Here is a 21,777-nt window from a genome sequence, read left to right on the forward strand (position 1 = left end):
CCTGTTCTGAGCAGGGCTGAAATAGAGGGGTTTATAGACATGATCAAATACAGGATCAGAGTGGATTTAGAACAAGACACTTCACACTTCACAGACATGTTTTGAGGAGCTCTGAGACTTATTTACACTGATTGAAGAGGAGGAGGGTATGTGAGCTTTTAAGTGTGATGACCTAAAAAAACAGAGAACAGAGACGTTCTGTTTATTTACTCGTCAGTCTGAATAACGCTTGGAGCTCCTTACTGTTTTTAAATGTTTACACTGAAGTGTCACCTGAAAACATTTCAGTTCTTCTCTCTCAGTTTAAACATACAGGAAGTCTGTAGCTGTAAACAAACAGTAGAAGAAGTGAGTCAGTTCCTAACGACAGAAACACGATTGTTAACTCTGACGGCTCTTAAGGTGACACGTTACATCATTATTTGTATTTCCTGTTACTTCACACTTCGGCTGCCTCACATCAAAACTGTTCCTGGGTTTGTTTGATCACTTTTTCAGATCCAGGCGATGATATAAATATGATCATGGAACATCAAAGTGAGCTACTTAATTTAGGACAGTAATACAGTAAATAAATACAGGCTGTGATATATATGATATTCCTCAATCTGAGTACTTTACTTTAAGTTTAAAAAAGAGGAATACTCAGCAGCGGTAGTCTATAATGGTTGGCACATGCCCCATGTACAGAGTCTGAAGTCATCAGGAGCGGGCAGCCTGGGTTCAAATCTGACCTGTGGCTCCTTTCCCACATGGGACAGCTGTGGTTCAGAGTCATTCGTCTCTGAACCAGTAGGTCGGGGGTTCAATCCCCAGTTCCTGTAGCAACATGTCCGATGGGTCCTCAGCAAGACTCCTAACCCTGAGTTGCTCCCGCTGCTTCGACAGCCACGTGTGAATGTGTATGAATGGATGAGTTACTAGTGATGGACTCCACTGATGGTGGTGGCTGGGCGTCGGGATGTCAGATGGTAGTAGTACCCCTTTGCTGAAGGTTACTTGTATCTAAGAAATGCTCAGCCCCCCCCAGGTCCAATCATAATATACCTGCACACTTGTTCTTACCCAAAGATCTTTGGATACTTTTTCCCGGTGATGTTCAAACCTTTTTTTTATTCAATTCGTTCAAATCAAATTTTTCCTCAAAGCAGAGAGAGCCTGGCCCCCCCTTGTGATCCCAGGCGCCCCTCCTAGGGGGGCCCGTACCCCAAGTTGGTCCAATGGACCAATGCCTTAGAACAAATCAAAAAAACTCCAGTCTTTGTATTTGTGATGCTCTGAGTTGTTTTTCAAACACTGCACGCTTAAGTCCATTTACCATTAGTAAAGTAAGTATATTTTATTTTGATAATCACATTTTCAGCTTTGACTTTTCTACCTCAGAGTTCAGAATGCATTTCTCCCTCTTAGAGTATATTTATTAACTATGTTTGAATAATGTTGGGGACTTATTCTAACACCAGTCTATTTATAGTATAATAGTTTATTATTGGATGATGCTGATCTGTGGCTGTGATGTCATCCTCGAGGCGATCCAAGAGAATAATTAATTAATTAGTTTAATACATTTAAATTGTTTCTTATTGATCGTATCATTTATGTAATAACTAATAAATGTTAAGTAAAGTAGCATGCGGATACAAAGTGACTTTTATTCTGAAGGCAGGAACCGTAACAGTGAGCAGTCAGCTTTGTTGGCTTGTTAGCTCGTTAGTCTGCAGCCTGTTGCTCCACGCTGAGCGGCGGACTGTCTCAGTGTTTGAAGCCCGGAGGACTGACATGTTTGAGCGGGTCTGAAGGGGACGAAGGAACTCACTGCTCTCCGCACAAACAAACTGTTTACTTGTTTACTTCCTGTTTGTTTGCTTGTTTAGTTTGTTTGTTTGGAAAGTAAAGCGACGCGTTGAGAATGAGAGATGAGTTTTGAGGAGGACCGTTTCTTCATCAGCAGCGGAGGTGAGCGCGCGCATACACACACACACACACACACACACACACACACACACACACACACACACACACACACACACGCATACACACACACACGCACAAACACGCATACACACACACACACACACACACACACACACACACACACACACACGCATACACACACACACACACACACACACGCGCACACACACGCATACACACACACACACACACACGCATACACACACACACACACACACACACACACACACACGCATACACACACACACACACACACACACGCATACACACACACACACACACACACACACACACACACAGTGCTGGTTTTAATTCCCATGATGCTCTCCTGTATTCACCTGTAGGTTATGACACACTCAGTTTCACCTGAGGACGATTTCAGACTTGTCGATATTTCGATATCCTACCAAATGTTTGAAAACGATAAAATCCCCGATGATATTTTAATGGTGTCTAAAAGAACCAAAACTTTAAAACAAACTTCAGGTGTTTTAACCTGAGAGGAGAGAGAATGAGCTTTGTCTATGTTTATCCAACAAACTTTTTAAAAGCTTTACCTGCATTTTTAATTAATTATAAAAAAGGTCAACATTTTCATGACTCCATACTTTTTCCTTCTTTTCAATATTTTTATATTTTCTGAAACGTTTTCATACAAATACGTTCCAACTCTTCCGAGACTTCTCGATCCTCGGATACTTTTCATTCTTTAGGATTCTTTCTATTTTAAAAAAAAAATTTTCTTGGGCTTTTTGTGCCTTTAATGGAGAGATAGGACAGTGGAGAGAGTCGGAAAACAGGGAGAGAGAGAGAGTGGGGAATGACATGCGGGAAGGAGGCCACAGGTGGGATGTGAACCCGGGCCGCCCGCTTGAGGCGACAGCCTTTGAATCATTTTCGTTACTTCAACACTTTCCAAAGATACTTTTCCAAACTTCCTGACTCTTTCAAATCTTTTGGAAACTTCTGATGTTTACATACTTTTTGTTATTTACGGAGCTAAGATCATTTTCAGTACTTTCTGATTCTTTCTGATGCTTAGATGCGTTTGCAGATGTTCAGATTTTTTCCGATACTTCTCGATGTTTACCTACTTTTCGTTTTTTACGATGGTGAGATACTTTCCGATGCTAAATGTCAAAATGTTACTTGGTATTTTCTGATATTTTTCAGTAGTTTTCGTCCAGCACTTTCCGACTTTCTCTTCTTCATTATAACGCCGGACCAGAATCTACATGAACGTTCAAAGAGGTGATGGCGGCTGAGTTTGGAAAAAAGCCGTAAAAGGGCTTCTGTCTCTCTCTCTCATAATGACATTATTCCCTCTGAGTACTTTCCCATGACAGGGGGCCTCTGCTGCAGAGTTAGCACACATGCTAACACTCGTATCTAAACTCATGAAACATCAGCACGCCCCTCAGTCCGCCATCGTGTCAAGAGGTTTTAATCAGCTCTGACGGTTTGGACTCTCGTTTTCACTCAGCTGTGTTTGACTCGAGGTGAAGTCTGGTTTAGTTTAGTCTGGAGACCTGGCAAAGTTTTAGAAGATATCTGAGCTTCCATGAGTCAAACAGAGATTTCAGATTATCTTATTTTAGCATAAAGACTTGAAGCAGGTGGGAACAGCTAGCCTGGCTCAACAAAATCCCCCTCTTTGAACCTCCCTGATTCTCATGTTGAGTCATTTCTCACTTGGTGGGAGTTAAGAAACAAACCAGATCAGACCATGAAAAATAATATGTCAATAAGTGAGAATTAGAGTGTTCTCACAAGTTTGTTCTGGTTTTCTGCTTTTCGCTACAAAACAGAACACACGGCAGGACAGCCAGCTGACGACGTCGATCATCCTCCTTATTTTGTACGAGTAATTGTTCTCTTCCGACAGATCCAGGCTAGCTATTTCCCTCTGTTTTAAGTCTTTATGCTAAGCTAGGCTAACTAGCTGCTTGGTGAGGCTTTATTATTTAACGTACAGACATGACAGTGGAGTCAATTCAAACATCTGAGGGTGACAAAAATCGTTCTGTCATGACGCTAAAGTGACTCAGCTCTCATTCAGACACTCTGTTTGAATGAGGAGATGCATGATGGGATATTTAGAGATCATACACTGACGGGGTGGAGGAGGCTGTGATGGAGGGACGGGGGGGGGGTGACCTTTCTTTTGATGACTGGTTTTGGTGTGTACCATATGGGTTGTCATAGTGACGGACATTTATACGCACAGTGATGCTTTACATCCTTTTTTTCGCAGAGCAGAATTTGAGATATTTCATATATTTTTTTGAGGTAGTGAATCATCACCTCAGACGTAAAAGATCTTTGGGATCAGAGCAACAGATGCTGAGAGACGTTGGTGAACTTACACTGTGTGTGTGTGTGTGTGTGTGTGTGTGTGTGTGTGTGTGTGTGTGTGTGTGTGTGTGTGTGTGTGTGTGTGTGTGTGTGTGTGTGTGTGTGTGTGTGTGTGTGGTGAACTGCGCACACATGGTACCACTCCCACACACAACCTGTAGTCACACACACACAAACAGTCGTCGTAGTGACGAGCTGTCAACACTGTAGATTGTTCCTTTGCTGTTTCCTCGCCTCACAATGTTAGAGACAAGAAACGTTTGATTCACACGTCACACGACAGAGCGTCAGTCAGCAGTGAAATATTAAGTGTTTACTGTCGGTCTGACATAAAAGAAGACGTTTAAACTGCTTTCATTTGACTTCAGCTTCACTGTATTTATCCAACAGATTTGGTTAATGTCTCTTTTCCTCTTCTTATCTTCCTCCCTCTCCATCCTGTTCCTCTTAGCCTCATCCGTTGTATCAAACAGTACAGAGACGGGCTAACTGGCTGCTGTGTGAACTAGCGCCGTAAAGACGTGCGCACTTCTCACCAGATGACCTTGGCCCGCTGCCAAAGTTTAACCTTGTCCTGACAGCATACGAGCGTAGGTTATCCTGTCATATACATTATTTTGAAGGTGGAACAGTCTGAAGTGTGGTGCTTTTACTTTGAAGGTGGAACAAACTTAAGTGTGGTGCTTTGTATTCACCAGCTGTTGACTCAAGCAGAATCACTCCCTTGATTCCTCGCCAGCCTCGACCTCATCTTTTTATTGTTTTGATCGAGAGCTCCTTGGTGGTGGGGATTACGTACTATGCCTTTTAATCAATCAATCAATTTTTATTTGTATAGTATCAACTCATGACAAGTGTTATCTCGAGACACTCTACAAAAAGCAGGTAAAATACCTTACTCTTTGTCTGTTAACATTACAAAAAGCAGGTAAAAGACCTTACTTATTGCTATGTTACAAAGATCCGGCCTATCCATCATGAGCACTTTAGCAAAGCAGCAAAAGTTACAGTGGTAAGAAAAAACTCCATCAACAAGCCGGTGGGGAGGGGGTTGTTCTGGCAGGCCGTCAACCAACGATCTCGAGGAGCCTAAGAGAGCTCAGGAGCTCCCAGAAAAGTAGGTGGTTAGTGACTGAGATTTACAGATAGAGAGAGAGAGAGAGAGAGAGAGAGAGTAGTCTTAGCCTATAGCACCCCGGCTGGAAGACGATTCCAGAGGAGAGGAGCCCGATAACTGAAGGCTTTACCTCCCATAGTACACTTAGAGACTGTAGGTACCACTAGCAGGCCTGCATTCTGGGACTGTAATGTTCTCCTTTAAGGCAAAGATGTGATGTTAACGTTTTTCGAGTTTAGTTCTTTTTTCTGGAAGACTAGTACAGTACAATGGAGGATTTGCCCACATGGATAAAACCAGAAAAACAACAAACACATAGTTAGTAGTTGTTAGTGACGCAGGACTCCAATAATCTTTAAAACGATAAAACAACATTCAGATACAAACAAGTTCAATAATTAACGATATTCAGATTCAGCAAAAACATTAGCCTAAAGTTTAACCTTCAGAATCTTTGACTGTGTTTTAAATATAAATCATTAGGTTCAGGTTGAGTCCAGCTGCTGCAGCAGAAGAAGGTTCTGACTCCTCCCCCGCCTCCTCATCATTCGTTCCTCGTCTCGGCGGTCTGAGAGTGAAATCAGTATTTATTGACCTCCTTGCTCTGTGTCAGACCGCAGCCGGATAAACAATGGAGTGTTTGTGTTGACGGTCATCACGGGGGCCTCTCATTGGCTGTGATCAGAGGAGATAGCACAGCGAGAGCCGGCGGACACACACTGAGTCCCATCAGCCACCTGGGCAGAGACCCGGCTGGGGATGGGAGCAGCGCTTTCATCTCTGCGTTGTTTTTCCGAGGTTTTTGGATCCGTAGTTGTTCTCTGCTCTTTGATTGGACGAGAAGGTTTCCAGGTTGGATTCAGACACATGTTTAGATAAAAAAAAATATACAAAGCAACATTAACGTATAAACATTAAAAACACACACTGGTACAAAAGGTGAGCTAGAGAAACTGTGCAGCAGGAACGTGCAAGAAGAAGACAAGTGCAAATATCTTACAGTTTCAAATAACAGGAAACGTTCAAGTCCAGTGAGCCTTAAGATGCACTCAGCCCAGTTGCACGACGAACCGTTGATGCACAGAGCAGCCATGTTGGACTTTCACTCAACCTACTGAAGGTTCTCCGGGTTTCCAAGTCTGGATTCTGACTTCAAGGGGGGCGTTACTGATGACGTATGAAACCGGCAACTTGGAATTCCCGACTTCTGAGATCAAATGGAACGCACCATGATGTTCAAAATGCTCGTTCAGGACGGCAGAGTGTCAAATTCTGTTCTCTGTAATTTGGATGGTACCCAAAAGTACTGAAGCTATTAAGACAGAGGTGTAGCAGAGGAAAGAATCCTTGCTCTTGCAAAACTCTCTCTCTCTTAGGCGAAAATGTTTTCTTTGTGAAGGTTGCCTCAATTTTTTATAACTGAAAACAAGAAATTACTCAGTATTTGTGACGAGGACTTTTTTGTTTTGTTGCCGCGTTATCGTCACACGTATCTGATCTGTACTCGAATGATCTCAAAGTTTAAAATCCTGGTTTTGTGAACCCTGACGTAAAAGTGGAGCGCCTGTCTCTGCAGCGAGGAGTCTCTCTCTCCTGCAGCTGTTACTGTTTGTTTCTGTAAACGCCCGCGCTCCTTTTGATCTGCAGCTTTGTGGCTGAACGTGCAGTGAAGGTGTGAACCTGCTGCTTGAGAGAATCTTCTTTAAAGTAAAACCTGTTTCCTCCTCGTGTGGACGTCTACATCGGTTTCCTTCCTCCAAAAGGGATTCCACTCCAGACACTGAAACCTCACTTTTATAAAATAAGTTTCTTTTAGCTTCAAACGTACAATTACGTGTGTTGAGTCACTGCTGCCGTGTAAACCAGGACAGACCTCTCCGTGTAATCAGGACCGACAGCAGCATTTACTGGACTCAACTGTAAAAGAAAAAAGTCCCATTGAAAGAACTTTAATTCTGTATTATGAGCACACAGTCCCTCAGTCAGTCAAAAAAACAGAAAGAGAAAGTGACTGAAAGTGTCCCATACGGACAAATTAACCGTGTGGTTTTTAAGTTGTGTACTAGAGATAACAAGCCGAGTGGAGTTCAGAGAAACGCTGATGTGAAAGTGCAGAAACACGTGTTGAAACCAGTGTGAATCGTGAAAGCTGTTGCTCTCCACACAATCAGAGAGAGAGCGGCGTCTTCTCGTCTGTGCCTGTGCTTTCTGGAAAGTGAGGCGGAGTAAGACCTCTGCGCTGTAAACAAACAGATGGATCTCGGGTCAGTGCGGCTGCACAGGAAGTCGTGGTTTTGGAGGACGCCAATGTTCTCTGTGTTTCTAAATGAATCAGACGCTGAAGCTGCTCGGCGTCTGCTCGGCTTCTGCACGGTGACGAAAACCTGCTCGTCATCAGGCGGTTTATACGTCTCAGATGTTTCCTCAGTAAGTTTTCGTACGCACATTCATGCTCCCCTCAAGATGAATCCTACTGACTGTGTTGGACTTTTCTTCTACACTTTCATTCAAATATCTCAACAGCTATTGGATAAGCTCTCTTCAATGTTTAGAATTTAGACTGCAATACCCATTTTAAACACCAGGGGTCAGAGTTACATATTGCTCCTTTAAAATAATAGAGCTTGTTTCAGTTTAAAACGTGGTATTGTAACCAGGGTCCGAAATTAACTTTTTGACTCAAGGTGGCAGGTAGATGAAAAAATTCACCGGCCAAACATATTTTTTAACCGGCCAAAATAACAAATTTTGTTTTTGTGTCCCATACACATCTGTTACAGTACATTTAATTGAGAAGGCATTATGTTTTGTTCAATCAGTAACAAATTTAAGTCACAGATTCGATCATGTCATCAGATCAGGAAATTGAGAAATAAAATAAAAAATATTTATTTGCTGGTCTTGTTTTTTGTATTATTTGTATGCAGTAGTTCCCAGACGTTGCTATTGCTAAGTTAGCTGCAGACACAGTGAGAGTGAACAGAGAAAAGTCAAACCGACCGTTTGACCGGATCACGTGTTCCCGACTCGGTCCGTACGGATCACGGATCAACTGTTTGCTGAAGCACTAGAAGTAAACAGGTGCGCGTGGTGGCTGGCGCTCCGGCGCTCCGGTGTGTGTGTGTGTGTGTGAAAAGTACTCGCCAAATGGAAAATCTACCCGCATTTGGCGCTTGCCGGGTGTTCATTTCGGACCCTGATTGTAACAATTTGATGATTCATGACAACCTTGTTTGTTTCCTCTCTCCTCAGCAACCAGAGTGCATGATGGGATCTTTCCGGCGTCCCAGGCCTCGGTTTATGAGCTCTCCGGTTCTGTCGGACCTCGCTCGTTTCCACGCCAGCTCACCTTCTCTACAGCTCTCCAACGCCAGTGTGTGGAACAGGTCAGCTGCACCCTGACAGAAAACACTCCTGCATCTTCTTACTGTGTGATTTCATCTTTTAATTTAAAGTGCTTAATTAAACAAAATAAGAAAGGCAAGCCACAGCTGCACGACAGCATATTTTTTGATTTAAGCATCAAGTTCTTCTCCATCGTCTCTCTTCTCCACTTCCCTGTCTGATTAACCAGGAAACAGCCGTTTTGCTTCCCCGTTGGTTAGCTGTAACATTCTTGATTGGCTACAATTTTAAAGCCTAAAACTTTAACTTCACTGACTGAGGTGAGGTGACACCTAGCATACAGCTAGCAGCTCCCAGCTGTCACTCAAAGAGGCCATGCCCCCTAATTCTACATCCCTTTAAGCCTTAATATAATGTAAACAGGTGAGATGTATAAACATTCAGCCCGCACAGTTGAAGAGAGAAATGAGCTCTAGAGACCCAAACTGTTTTTGTACAAGGATGTCAACATGTTTATTTTAACATGGGGCTCTATGGGGACTGACTCACTGCAGGAGTCAGACTCTAGTGGACACTGAAGGAATTGCAGTTTTTTGGCACTTCTACTTTAGCATCCAGTCTGTCGTCCTCTTGAACTCAGAGACAAACTGCAGATGTTATCACTCAGTTTAATGTCAGACTCCTTGATCCCAAAACACAAAAGAGATATTATCTCTCGTGTGTGTGTGTGTGTGTGTGTGTGTGTGTGTGTGTGTGTGTGTGTGTGTGTGTGTGTGTGTGTGTGTGTGTGTGTGTGTGTGTGTGTGTGTGTGTGTGTGTGTGTGTGTGTGTGTGTGTGTGTGTGTGTGTGTGTGTGTGTGTGTGTGTGTGTGTGTGTTATGGGTCCAAACATCAGCTTATAGAGAGTGCTGGCTTGTTTTTTCCAGACCTCAGAGTAAAGATAAGGTTCTGTGGAAGGTCAGGATGTTTCTGATTCTTTTATTCATGTGTCATAAAACCGTTAAAGCGTACACACACAGGTGCTGTCGTTTACTCTGACTAGACCAGGACTAGTTTGTTGCAGATATTTCCGGGGCATTTCCGTGCTCGTGCAGCTCAGTCCCTCTCTCTCTGTGTGTTGAGTTTATTTCTCCTGTCAGTACAAACTTTGACTCCTCTGAGCGTTCGGCCGGCTTCCTGCTCTCTGGTGCTCTGCAGGATGTTTAGGAGGAAGCCGAGGTGGCAGCCGGCTCACGTCCTGCCAACCAGCTGAGTCATACACGAGGACAACCGACACACACTTTACAATAACTGAAAATAAAATGATTTACAGGCTGTTCCTCTTGTAGAGGAAGCTGCAGGAGCTCAGGGACGAGATCTTGATACTTATTTTGTTTATTCTCTAGAAGCTTTATGCCAAGTTTACTCGATAACCGTCCTCTTAAAACCGAACCGTATTTCCTCTGCGTTTTCAGAAAGGTTAAGCTAACCGGCGTGCACACGGACACAAAAGCGACTAATAATTGTAGAGTCATGATATATATCGGTTCTGATAATGTGTCGTAGAAAGTGAGGAATATTTTATAATTTTGTATCATGCCGATGATTTAACTGATAAAATCAACCGCTAATAATGGCGCTCATTTACTTATTAACAGGCCGTACGTTCTTACACAGTAGGTGGTGCGAGTATCAGATTACTTCATGACTGCTGTGTGCTGCTATGATTCAGAGGGGAGGAAGTCGTCAAGTTTTAACATATTGAATCTTAAAAGTCATCTGAAGAGTCGTCATCCCAACAAATAGCCTTTAAAGTCATATGAAGCAGCTGTAGCCGCTAGCGTTAGCACCAAGCCAAAGGCGAGTACCATAGTGCCGAACCGACAGGCGTCTGAAAACTGAAGAACGTTAGCAAGAGACGAGAAAGACAGAGTCCAGAGGCTAAAGCAATGATTGGACAGAAATGTAAAAAGTCCCTTTTTTTTGTCCAACAGTCAAAAGGTAGTTGATTAACTTTTATTAACGACAAATAATTAGTTTCATATTTAGCTTTTAAAATAATCAGAACAACAACTCACTCGTCCAAAAACTTTGCAGTCAAATGTTTTTTTTAACCACTTATTGAGTCTAGAAGTTGTATGATAAATGAACCAAGCTGCGACCTCTGGTGTTGAAAAATGAAACTGATGCTGAAGTGCAAAATCCTACAGTTCCTTGAGTGTCCACTAGAGTCTTAAAACCCGCCTCAGCTCCAGCTCTCAGCCTGTCGTTAGGTTGACTGAAAGTTAGGCTGAGACAGCATTTCCAGCATGGAGACCACCATCGATTGGACTCCAGCGCCCCCTGCAGGAACAGTGATCTCTGACCTTTCCTTTGTTTATTTGTTTGTTTGTTTGTTTGTGTCCCCAGTGTCCAATCAGCTGTGATCAAGGTGTTTCAGGGCGGAGCTCTGCAGAGTAACGAGCTGTACACGCTAAACGAGAGCATCAGGTGAGTGTTTATTCTGAAGTAATCGCCCCACATTCATGTTATTCAGATCAAATCAGAGTTTTTTAGTGTCAGGGGAATTGTTCTGTGTTGTGTTACTGCCAATTTCCACATAGTCCATGTGCGCCAAGGTCCGTCAGCGCCGTTTGCTTCCACTCTAGACAATGCTCCTGTTTCCACATCACATGCTGCAGTCTGTCTCTGGAGTGTGCAAGCACGGCCACTCCGTTTCAAATACACTGAGAGTCTATTTTCGACGGTGCACGCTGCAAGAACACGTCAAGCTAGACAGAATAGAACAAACCGGACAGGAAGTCGGACAATTCAACACACAGAGCATCTGGTCAATTTCAAAATAAACACAATATACAGACTCCTGATCGTAAGCCAGAAAGACAAAGCAACATGTTAGCACGTTGTTCTCTTTATTCCTGCGTCATCTTGTAGTTCTCCTGTGATCTTGTAGTTCTCTTGTAGTTCTCCTGAGATCTTGTAGTTCTCCTGTGATCTTGTAGTTCTCTCCTGTGATCTTGTAGTTCTCCTGTGATCTTGTAGTTCACCCGTGATGTGTGTACAGCTGCTCATGACTGAGCTCATGCTCCCTCTTTAGCGTAGTAACAGAGACGTTACAGAGGAGAGATGGGATCAGCCGAGTCAGCGGGGGAGCACAGCGCTGTGTGTGTGTGCATGTCTGACTGTGTGAGTATGTGGAGCTACCGATGTGCTGTGCTCTCTCTGAGGACGCTGGACTGGGACACCAATGTTACGCAGTTGTAAAATAAATATGAATGTCTGAAGGTGTGATGACACGCTGTAGTGGAATTGCACTGTAATGAGGATCTCCATCAGATCAGCTGTAGAGGTTTAAAGAAGAATCATGTTGGCTGATCCTCTTTGTGTCTCTGCAGGTGGCTCCTAAAAACGGAGATGGGCTCCTTTATCACCGACTACTTCCAGGTACTCTCACTCCTATAAAACCACCTCACCTCATCCTTTAGTTTGTTTTGTATGGACCCTAAATATCTCACATCAATCGGGCCTTACTAACTTCAGACACGTCGGATATAAAAAACTGTCTTATGCTGAATTTGACGCTCGGTCAGTTCAGAGCAGCGTATTTATTCTCTTCATTCTGTAAGATCCTCTCCCTCATTTGTTCTTTGTGACAGTCAGTCGGTAACGAAGTGAAGCAGCAGCAGCAGCTCTGTAATGAACCTAATCTGTGCTCAAGCTGCTGAGCGTCTCCTGATCCGTTGATTAATAAGAGCGGAGCAGATCAGCTGATGCTTGTTGACGAGGAAGAGGAGCCGGAGGAGGACTGACTTCCTCTTCCCGTCAGAGCCTTAATCTGTCAGGACTCTCCTGTCAGCGTCCTCTGACAGATAAACACCATCCTGTCCTCCTCACTGTGACAGAGGCAGTGACCTTGACTTCCTTTCAAGGTCACGAGTCTCTTCCTGTTTGTCACAGAAGAATCTCTTCAAACAGTGAGTGTTCAGACCAAAGCAAGGGAACAAGGAAAGATCTTCAAGTTTATCTGTTCAATCCTACAACCTTTGAGGTCTCTTTAAAGGAGCAGTATGTAACTCTGACACCTAGTGTTTCAAATGGGTACTGCAGTCCTAATTCTAAACATTGGAGAGAGCTATCACTTTATCATTTCGCTCACTACACATCTTACTGATTGGACCTTTAAAAATAAGAATTTAAAACCATCTTTTCACATTTTTCTCTGTGTGTTTTTGTTTCAGAACCAGCTGCTAACCCGAGGTCTGTCTGAAGTCCTGGATCAGGTTCTTCTTCACTCAGGTGAATTCAGGTCGTGCTCTCTGAAGCTGTATTCACACATGCACTCCCCAAAGTGGTAACACTTTATATTAAGGTGCTTGTAATAAGCATAAATAACAGGTAATAAGTCACTTATAAGACCTTATTAGATTCTTATTAACACAAATAAGACTATAAAAGTGTTAATATAGGCATAATTAACGCATTTATTATGTCTTATAAGACACTTATAGGCTTTTATTAGAAATGTATTGACACTTTATATACCGTCATAAACATTAATAAGATGTTTATTAACATTAATAAGACTTCATGAGTGTTAATTAAACTATAAATTAATTTATAATTGGCTTGTAAGATATTAATTAACACAAAGAAACTTGTTTATAGACCACTTATCAACGTTCATAAGATGTTTATTGACATTTATAAGATTTTATTAGGTTCATATTAATGCCTTATAAAGGTTAATAAATACTTTATTATGCACTTATTAAGAGTTCTTAAAGCTCCTCTGCAGGTACTGGATCTAAAGTGGGAACACTACTTATAATGATTAATAAATACTTTATTATGCACTTATTAACAGCTCAGTGGGAAGAGGGTCCAACTTTCAAGTAAACGCAGAAACAAAAAGGAGGTCTATTGAACTTCCACTCAAACAGTTTAAAAAAAAAAATGCTACTACAAATACAAGTATTATCTTTAACGTTAACTGTAAACAACATTATGAAAACATTTGGTGTGTCACAGCTACCAACATATCTGATCAAATTCAGGGAAAAAGCCTAGTTGTTTTTAACCCATGTTACTGTAAATAAAGTGTTGAAGGTGGACAAACATCAGAAGACTAGGACACCTTGAGCCCAAGGTCTGAATACCACTCAAGACGCACGCAGGAATACATTTTCAAACTTTGTATGTAAGGAACACAAATATTGCAGGTCAAGATTACAATATACAATTTACTAATGCAATTAACAACTTAATTAATAAAGTGTGCACATGAAATAAAACAAACATTTGAAGTGTCTAAGCCTAGTCTTTTTTGTTGGGGTTCAATCCAGGTGTGTGATTCTGTTTAATCTGTGCTTCTATGAAGTAGCAAAGGAAGTTCTTCCTTCGAAGAAACAGTCTTCTTAATCCCACTTGAGGTCTCAAAGGTTGGGCTCACTATCCAGTTAGCTGCTCACAGTTCTATGGTGGATGCTCTTGTCAGTGGAAGGTCTTCTGGATGAGCCCAAAATCCGCCTTTTACCAAAACCTGACCTACAGACAGGTCACACCACCCCTATAAAGATAAACATGCACGTCAGCATCAACACAGGCTTCATCTCAATTTAAGCACTTAACATTTAACACCAACTATTAAAATAAAATCTGTTTTTATTGACAATTTACCATTAGCTCTGTTGTACTACAAAAAAGGTTAAAGATTTTCTTTATCAATTTACTGTTGAGCTTTTTATTGATAAGACAACATAGGACACTTTACTGTAATAACTGTACTATGAAACACTGAAGTTCTGTGTGAGAGACTCCACAAAAGAGAGTGAAATTAACAAAAGAGGAAAAAACTTTGATCATAACTTGCATTAAACTATTCCTTACTCATTTACATACCGTACATACTGTGGCTAAGCTAAGCTACTTTCACCCTTCATGGTGTCAAACTTTTGCTCTTACAGAGCCTGAATAAATACTAAATTTTTCACAACACAAACACTAACTGGTTAGCATTGGCATATGACATTTTACATGGACTAGGCATTTTTCAATTGTACCTATAAGTGTCTTATAAGACATAATAAATGTGTTAATTATGCCTACATTAACAATCATATAGTCTTATTTGTGTTAATAGGAATCTAATAATGTCTTATAAGTGACTTATAACCTGTTATTAATGCTTATTACAAGCACCTTAATATAAAGTGTTACCCTCAAAGTTTCTAGAGAACTCTTGGTACACTGTACCTGAAACCTCCTGAAAGGTGGAAAGGGGGATAATATAATTTGTTATATGTATTCATTTAAATGTGTTATTTATCAGTGAGATTCCTGTTATAAAATGTAATCGCAGCACATCATCCATGTTTGTGTTGTGAATCTGTTTGAAGCTGCGGAAGTGGATAATGTTCAGTCTTAACGTGATAACATACAGAGTTACATCCCCTCGTTGTCCTGTCGGTCTGTTTATGTTCACTAACAGCACAACAACAGACACATCAGGCTAACGTTTAACCGGCTAATTTCCTGTGTTTGTGACACGTTTCCACGGCAACCACCTGTAGGCGACGAACAGCTTGTCGTCCTCGCAGACATGTGGGACCGGTTCTTCTCGGAAATCCTCCCCACGCTGCAGGCCATCTTCTATCCTGTGCAGGTACACACAAACACGCGCACACAATCACACACACACTGTAATCCACTGACCTCTCCACTCAAATTATCCCTACTTGATGTAAGGATACATCGCTTTAATGAGCAACATCCTCGTGTGTGTGTGTGTGTGCGTGTGCGTGTGCGTGTGCGTGTGCGTGTGCGTGTGCGTGTGCGTGTGCGCGTGCGCGTGCGTGCGTGTGTGTGTGTGTGTTCAGGGTCAGGAGCTCACAGTGAGGCAGATGGCTCTCTTGGCCTTCAGAGACCTCGTGCTGTTGAAGCTCCACCTGGAGGAGACTCTGGGAACTGCAGCCTCCGTCCCTCCTCCCGTCACACAGATGCTGCTGGTGCTGCAGGTAAACACGGCATCATTAAAGGACAAACAACGTAACTAATCACTGAACAACCGACTCATCTAAACCCTCTCTCCATCTCTGTCAGGGCATCCACGAGTCCGGGGGTCCCAGTTTGGAGTATGACCGGCTGGAGCGTCTGGTGGAGGTCGTCGTGTCTCCGTATCTTAGCAATGCTCTGCTCAACAGAAACCAGCTTCAACTAGGTCAGTACTACGGGAGGAGTCACTCTGATATAAAAGATCAAATCTGCTAATTAACAAGCTAACAGTCGAGGAATGGTTCTCACAGACTTAGCTAGCTGCTAATAGCTGCTAACATGTACATAAAATAATGTTGTAATGTTCTGGTAATAAAGACTGGATCTCAGACTTGTTGGACGGTCTGTTAAAGCTCACCGAGAGACAGATTATTAGTTTGATATTTACATGAACAAATCTCCAAAAGGCTCCAACAGCACAAACACAGCCCAGAGGTTAAAGGTCAGGGACTGAATTAGCTGAGGGGACACCTAGCAGACAGCTAGCACCTGTCACTCAAGGAGGCCACGCCCCCTACTTCTAACATTCAGCCCGTACAGTTGTCATGAAATTAGAGCTCTAGAGATCCAAACTGTTTTTGTACCAGGCTGTGAACATGTTTATGTCTGCTGTAAAGTTGTACATTTTAAGATGGGGCTCTATGGGGACTGACTCACTGCAGGAGACAGACTCTAGTGGACACTGCAGCTTCTGGGCAAATTTTTTTGGGGCCTTTTATGCCTTTATATTAGTGGATAGAGTCAGAAATCAGGGAAAGAGAGAGAGTGGGGAACGATATGCTTGAAAGGAGCCACAGGGTGGATTCAAACCCAGGCCGCCCGCTCTCAAGGACTAAAGCCTCTGTACATTGGGCGTGCACTAACCACTAGGCTAGCAGGGCATAAGGAGTAACCCTAACCCTAACCCCAGTTCATGGTATTTTTACATTCAGCTAAAACCAGGCCTGCACTAAAATATTTTAAATTCCTAACAACCAAAGTCCTGACTCTCAAAGCTGCAAATTCTCACGGCCTAAACAAATAAACAAACATGGCGGATGACAGGTTGGAAGAAATTGCGATGTCTTCTTTAAACTGAAAACTCACAAAGACAGCAGTTAAACTCGGGATAAGGTCTTGCAGAAGGTTTGAAAATGGGCTGTTTATGTTAGCGCTCGAGCTGGACGTGAGTAGAAACTGATTCGCTGCGGTCGTTGTTCTCTCTTCTTCAGTGCACCCTGTTAAAACATGCAGAAACTACAGAAACAAATGGTGATCTTGCTAACGTGTTGGGGTCAGGGGGTGTGGCTCTGTAGTAAATGTGCTCGTTAAATCCTCTCAGCAGGAAGCTCAGCAGCTAAATCTGCTTTGGTTTCACTGTGACAGGTCGGAGGTGAATGAAGCGGGTCACAAAGTGTAACACACCTGTCACAACAACAACTGCACACCTGCTGAGCTCAGCTACTACTTACACAGTATGAGGGGTGAAGACTTTCAGGCACACATTCACTCCTGAAAATGTGTTGAGAATATTTCATACTCTCTTCCTCTAAAATCTTCCCGACCTGTTGTTCACACATGTCCCTCACAGTGTGAAGTTTACCCTGTCTGACAGGGGGGAAGGCGTCTCAGAAGGCAAGGACATGACGTAGAGAGGACACACCAACATAGTGGAGTTTCTCCTCCAGCCTCCTCGTATTTGAGATGAGATGAGATTCAACTTTATTGTCATTACACATATACAAGTATAGAGTAACGAAATGAGGTTTGGCATCTCACCAGAAGTGCAAATAAGCAGAAAGTGCAAGAGTCTGTGCTATGTACAGTAATTCTGTGCTATGTACAGTAATTGAGTGCAAGAGTCTGTGCTATGTACAGTAATTGCAAAATTTACAGATGTAGCCAAAAAAAGTGAATTATTAGGTATATCTGGATGGCTGGATTAATGGGATGCAATAAATATAAATAAATGCTATAAATAAGTAATGCTACAAAATAAGTGTGTTCTTAGGATTATAATATACAGATTAAGATGCAGTGAGCATGCTATACTAATAATATACAGATTAAGGTGCAGTGAGCATGCTATACTAATAATATACAGATTAAGGTGCAGTGAGCATGCTATACTAATAATATACAGAATAAGATGCAGTGAGCATGCTATACTAATAATATACAGATTAAGATGCAGTGAGCATGTTATACAAGTTTACAGATAATTTAAAGAATATGAACAAACTATAATACAATAATACAGATGGATGAGAGATGTGTGTGTGTGACCAGGAGGAGAGGTGGGGGGATGATGGGTGTGAGGTGATATGGAGGGGAAAGGGGGGGGGGGGGGGGTCAGCAGGGTGCGGAGAGAGAGAGGGAGAGAGAGAGAGAGACAGAGTTCAGAGTTCGGGGGGTAGAGTTCAGTAGAGAAACAGCTCTGGGGAAAAAGCTGTTCCTCAGTCTGCTGGTTCTGGTCCGGAGGCTTCTGAAGCGCCTACCGGAGGGCAGGAGGGTAAACAGTCTGTGGGCAGGGTGGGAGGAGTCTTTAAGGATGCCATGAGCTCGCCGCAGACAGCGTTTTCTTTGGACATCCTCAATGGCAGGAAGTGGACACCTTGTGATGCGCTGGGCGGTTTTTACCACCCGCTGTAGCGCCTTACGGTCTGCGACAGAGCAGTTTCCGTACCAGACTGAGACACTGCTTGTCAGGATGCTCTCGATCACACAGCGGTAGAAGTTCATCAGTACAGCTGAAGACAGGTGGTGTCTCTTCAGTGTCCTCAGGAAAAAGAGGCGTTGATGAGCCTTCTTAACCAGACTGGAGGTGTTAGTGGACCAGGAGAGGTCCTCTGTGATGTGGGTCCCCAGGAACTTGAAGCTGGAGACACGTTCAACAGCCATCCCGTTGATGTGAATGGGGTTGTGCGTGCTTCCTCTTTCTCTCCTGAAGTCCACGATGATCTCCTTCGTCTTGCAGAAATTTATTCTGCAGAAAGTCAGAGTGAGCTGATGTGAGAACGCAGCAGGATATAATCAGGAGAATTCACCTGGAGCGAGTGGGTGGGGTGGGGTGGGGGGGAACGTTTATTCCCTGTGATCGCTGCACGACCATAGACTGTCTGCACGCCACCTCTACCATCTCTGTGTTCTCAGTGAACCTGCTGCATTATGTTTCCTGTTCTCCAGTATGTTCTTCTCCACTCTTTAGTTCAGATTGTGACGTCAAACATACACTTGCAGTAAACGGAAACCTGGGTTCAGTTTACATTTGGGGGACTCTGAAACGTCTGCCAGATGGTAAGAGCTCAAAGCCAACGATCCAATCAAATTCATCCCAACATTATGTCCTGCCTTCTAACTTGTGATTGGTTCTCTCCCGTTTCAGTTGAAAATATGTCAAGACACCACGCTTAGATCCACTCTGCATCCGTTCATTATTTCATTCTTTGCTCTGTGAATTTAGTTTCCCCTCGCAAACAATATGACATGTGGTGCTGTTATTTTGAAGGTGGACTAATGGATGTGTGGTGTTTTGTATTTTGGAGGTGTTGACTCAGATCACTCCAACTCATCAATAAACGGCTCACGGTGAGCCGATTTTATTAATTCTTTTACAAAAGTCAAAGCTCATTGCCTTGTAGAGCCCCCTCCGTCCTCCTTCCTCCTTCCTCTTTCCTCGTTCGTCTACACGAACTTGCCGGCTGTTCGGACACTCCAACAGGAAACAATAGAAACAAACTGGTTTTGTCGCTCCTCGTAGCGACTTAAACACTTGATGCCGCTAACTTGATCTGGAACCAACAAAAAGAGGACAAACACACGAACTATTGTGATTTTAAAAACTAGCTGTGTTTTCTTAAACTCCTGGTAAAATTAAAAGATGATGAAATCATTTTTCTTGTGTTTTCACTTCTCAATTCACTTCAGTCTGGTTTCCTTGTAGCATTGATGCTAACGGATGCTAACTGCTCTTTCTATCAAACTGAAGCTTCTTATCCGTTTGTTTAGCAGCTTTTATAATTTTTAATTCCTTCCTCCACGTTTCATAAACAAACTGAAACGTCCAGTCAGAGCTGAGAAAACCACAAACATCACCCCAGCCGCTAAATCCCAATCAGATTAGGCTCCTAATCTGGGCTCTGAGAGGGAGGTTTCTCCTGCAGGAGGCCACTTCAGGAGCTCAACCACACAAAACTGCAGAGTGAAATATCCCACAGTGAGCCACAGGAATTCTCACACACTTTAATCCTTTCATTAAAACAAGCCCCCCCCCCCACTCCAACACAGACATCCAGACTCTTTGTCGTCGACATGTTTGAAAAACTGTAAAACTTTTATTTTCTTATTTCCTCATCCAGAATCCCGCCATCTGCGACCGTCTGCGTCGTTGCTAGGCGACCTATCACAGCCGGAGATCACCGTCACTCATCATCATCACGCTTCCTCCGACTCCTCGTCTCTGGCTCCACTGGTAGAGCAGGAGGGCGAGGCCTACCTGGAGAAGACGGGCGGCCTGAGGCGCCACACTGTGGCCAATGCACACTCCGACGTCCAACTACTGTCGGCGTCGGGGAGAATCCACGCCGGGTCCGAGGAGGACAGCGGGATGGGAGGGGACGAGGGAGGGGTGGAGTTTTTAGTCGGGGGCGGGCCCTTGAGTCCCAGGCCGTTCTCCAGCCAACCGGATATGGTGGAGTGTCCGAGGGGAGGAATTATCTGCTAGCTGAGCGGCTTTTGAGAGAACGCATGCGAGGGACGATACAGGATGGGAGAGGAGAAACTGGGAATTATGGGAATTAAGAACCAAGACAGTCAAATACAGGACGAACGAGAACTAAAGATGCCGGATGGGAAAGAAACAAAGCAGCAAAAACCTGCCAGGCGAGTCACATAAACAGGAACCAAGAAGGAGGAGGAGACCTGGAGCTCCCAGCAGGACCACGGCTCTGGATCGGGATCAGTCTCTGCACTGGGAGGACTGGGACTCTTAACTGGGCAGAGCTGCAGGTTCTGGATCTGCTCTCTTCAGGTTGTGTAAATATGTTCTTTGAGGTTTTTGTTGATGACAATAAAGATTCATTCAATTAAATTAAACTTGCCTTGAGCGCTTAACATCCTTTTTTTTGTGCAACGTAACTAGGCGAGCCCAATCAGGCTGTAACCTGGAAGCGGGGAGCCCCGGTTTAAATCCGACCTGTGGCTCCTTTCCCGCTCTCCCTCTCTCTCTCCCTCTATCCACTGTCATGTCTCTACAATTTAGCAAGCGGGGGGTTTGGGTTTACCAATAGTCCCACCGGCAGCAAACAGGAAGCTGCATACGAGTTAACATGGCCAGGAGGCGAAGGAACGTGAGGTTCTCCTGGACTGTAAGAAGGAGGAGAAACTGATGGAGGGTGGAGAGAGTGAGAACGTCTCTTTGACATGTCGTCCTCTTTGTACCACGATAAAGAGGAAAGAAGGAAAATAAAAGTGTAAGAAAATTGCTGCAGCCTTCAAAATCTCTGGTGATTTGAACTCAATCATTATTCTCTGGATTTTGAGGGCTGCAGCAATTTCTGTCCCCTTTTTATTTTCCTCTTTATTGTGGTACAAAGAGGAGGACACGTCAAAGAGGCTGTTTCTCCTTTTTGGTCTTTAGACGTGAATCAGGAATCAGGTCAACATTTCAGGACGAGGTAAATGTTCAAATCAATTAATATCCCTCGTCTCTCTGATCCTCTATTTTAGTTTGACATGTTTTTTTTCCTCCAGTTTTGAAGTCTTAAAGTGACAGGACATGTATCTGGTCTGAAGTTCAGCAGAGAAACACTAATGTGCTCTCAGAGTGTTTGACCTTCATGGGGATTTAACAGCCTGACTGCTCATTCTCCTGCCTGACCTCTGACCTCTGAACCAGGCTAACCAAGAAGCAGTATTAAGGTCAGGAGTAATTCCTCTGCTTCCTTCCTCGTCCTGCAGATCCACTCTTTGACTCAATC

The 21,777-nt window shown here is 43.3% G+C and overlaps 1 protein-coding gene across 1 annotated transcript; it reads left to right on the top strand.

Moving 5' to 3' along the window:
• The first annotated feature begins 1,712 nt into the window (after window positions 1–1,712).
• On the top strand, window positions 1,713–20,893 carry prr5l (proline rich 5 like). Its single transcript, XM_020648849.3, has 9 exons — window positions 1,713–1,956; window positions 8,699–8,832; window positions 11,180–11,260; window positions 12,166–12,214; window positions 13,009–13,066; window positions 15,340–15,431; window positions 15,646–15,783; window positions 15,869–15,986; window positions 20,158–20,893. Exons 2-9 carry the CDS (start codon window positions 8,711–8,713, stop codon window positions 20,520–20,522), a joined length of 1,023 nt encoding a protein of 340 aa, XP_020504505.1. The 5' UTR covers window positions 1,713–1,956; window positions 8,699–8,710; the 3' UTR covers window positions 20,523–20,893.
• Window positions 20,894–21,777: the final 884 nt, after the last annotated feature.

Source organism: Labrus bergylta, chromosome 7 (assembly GCF_963930695.1).
Source record: "Labrus bergylta chromosome 7, fLabBer1.1, whole genome shotgun sequence".
NCBI lineage: Eukaryota > Metazoa > Chordata > Actinopteri > Labriformes > Labridae > Labrus > Labrus bergylta.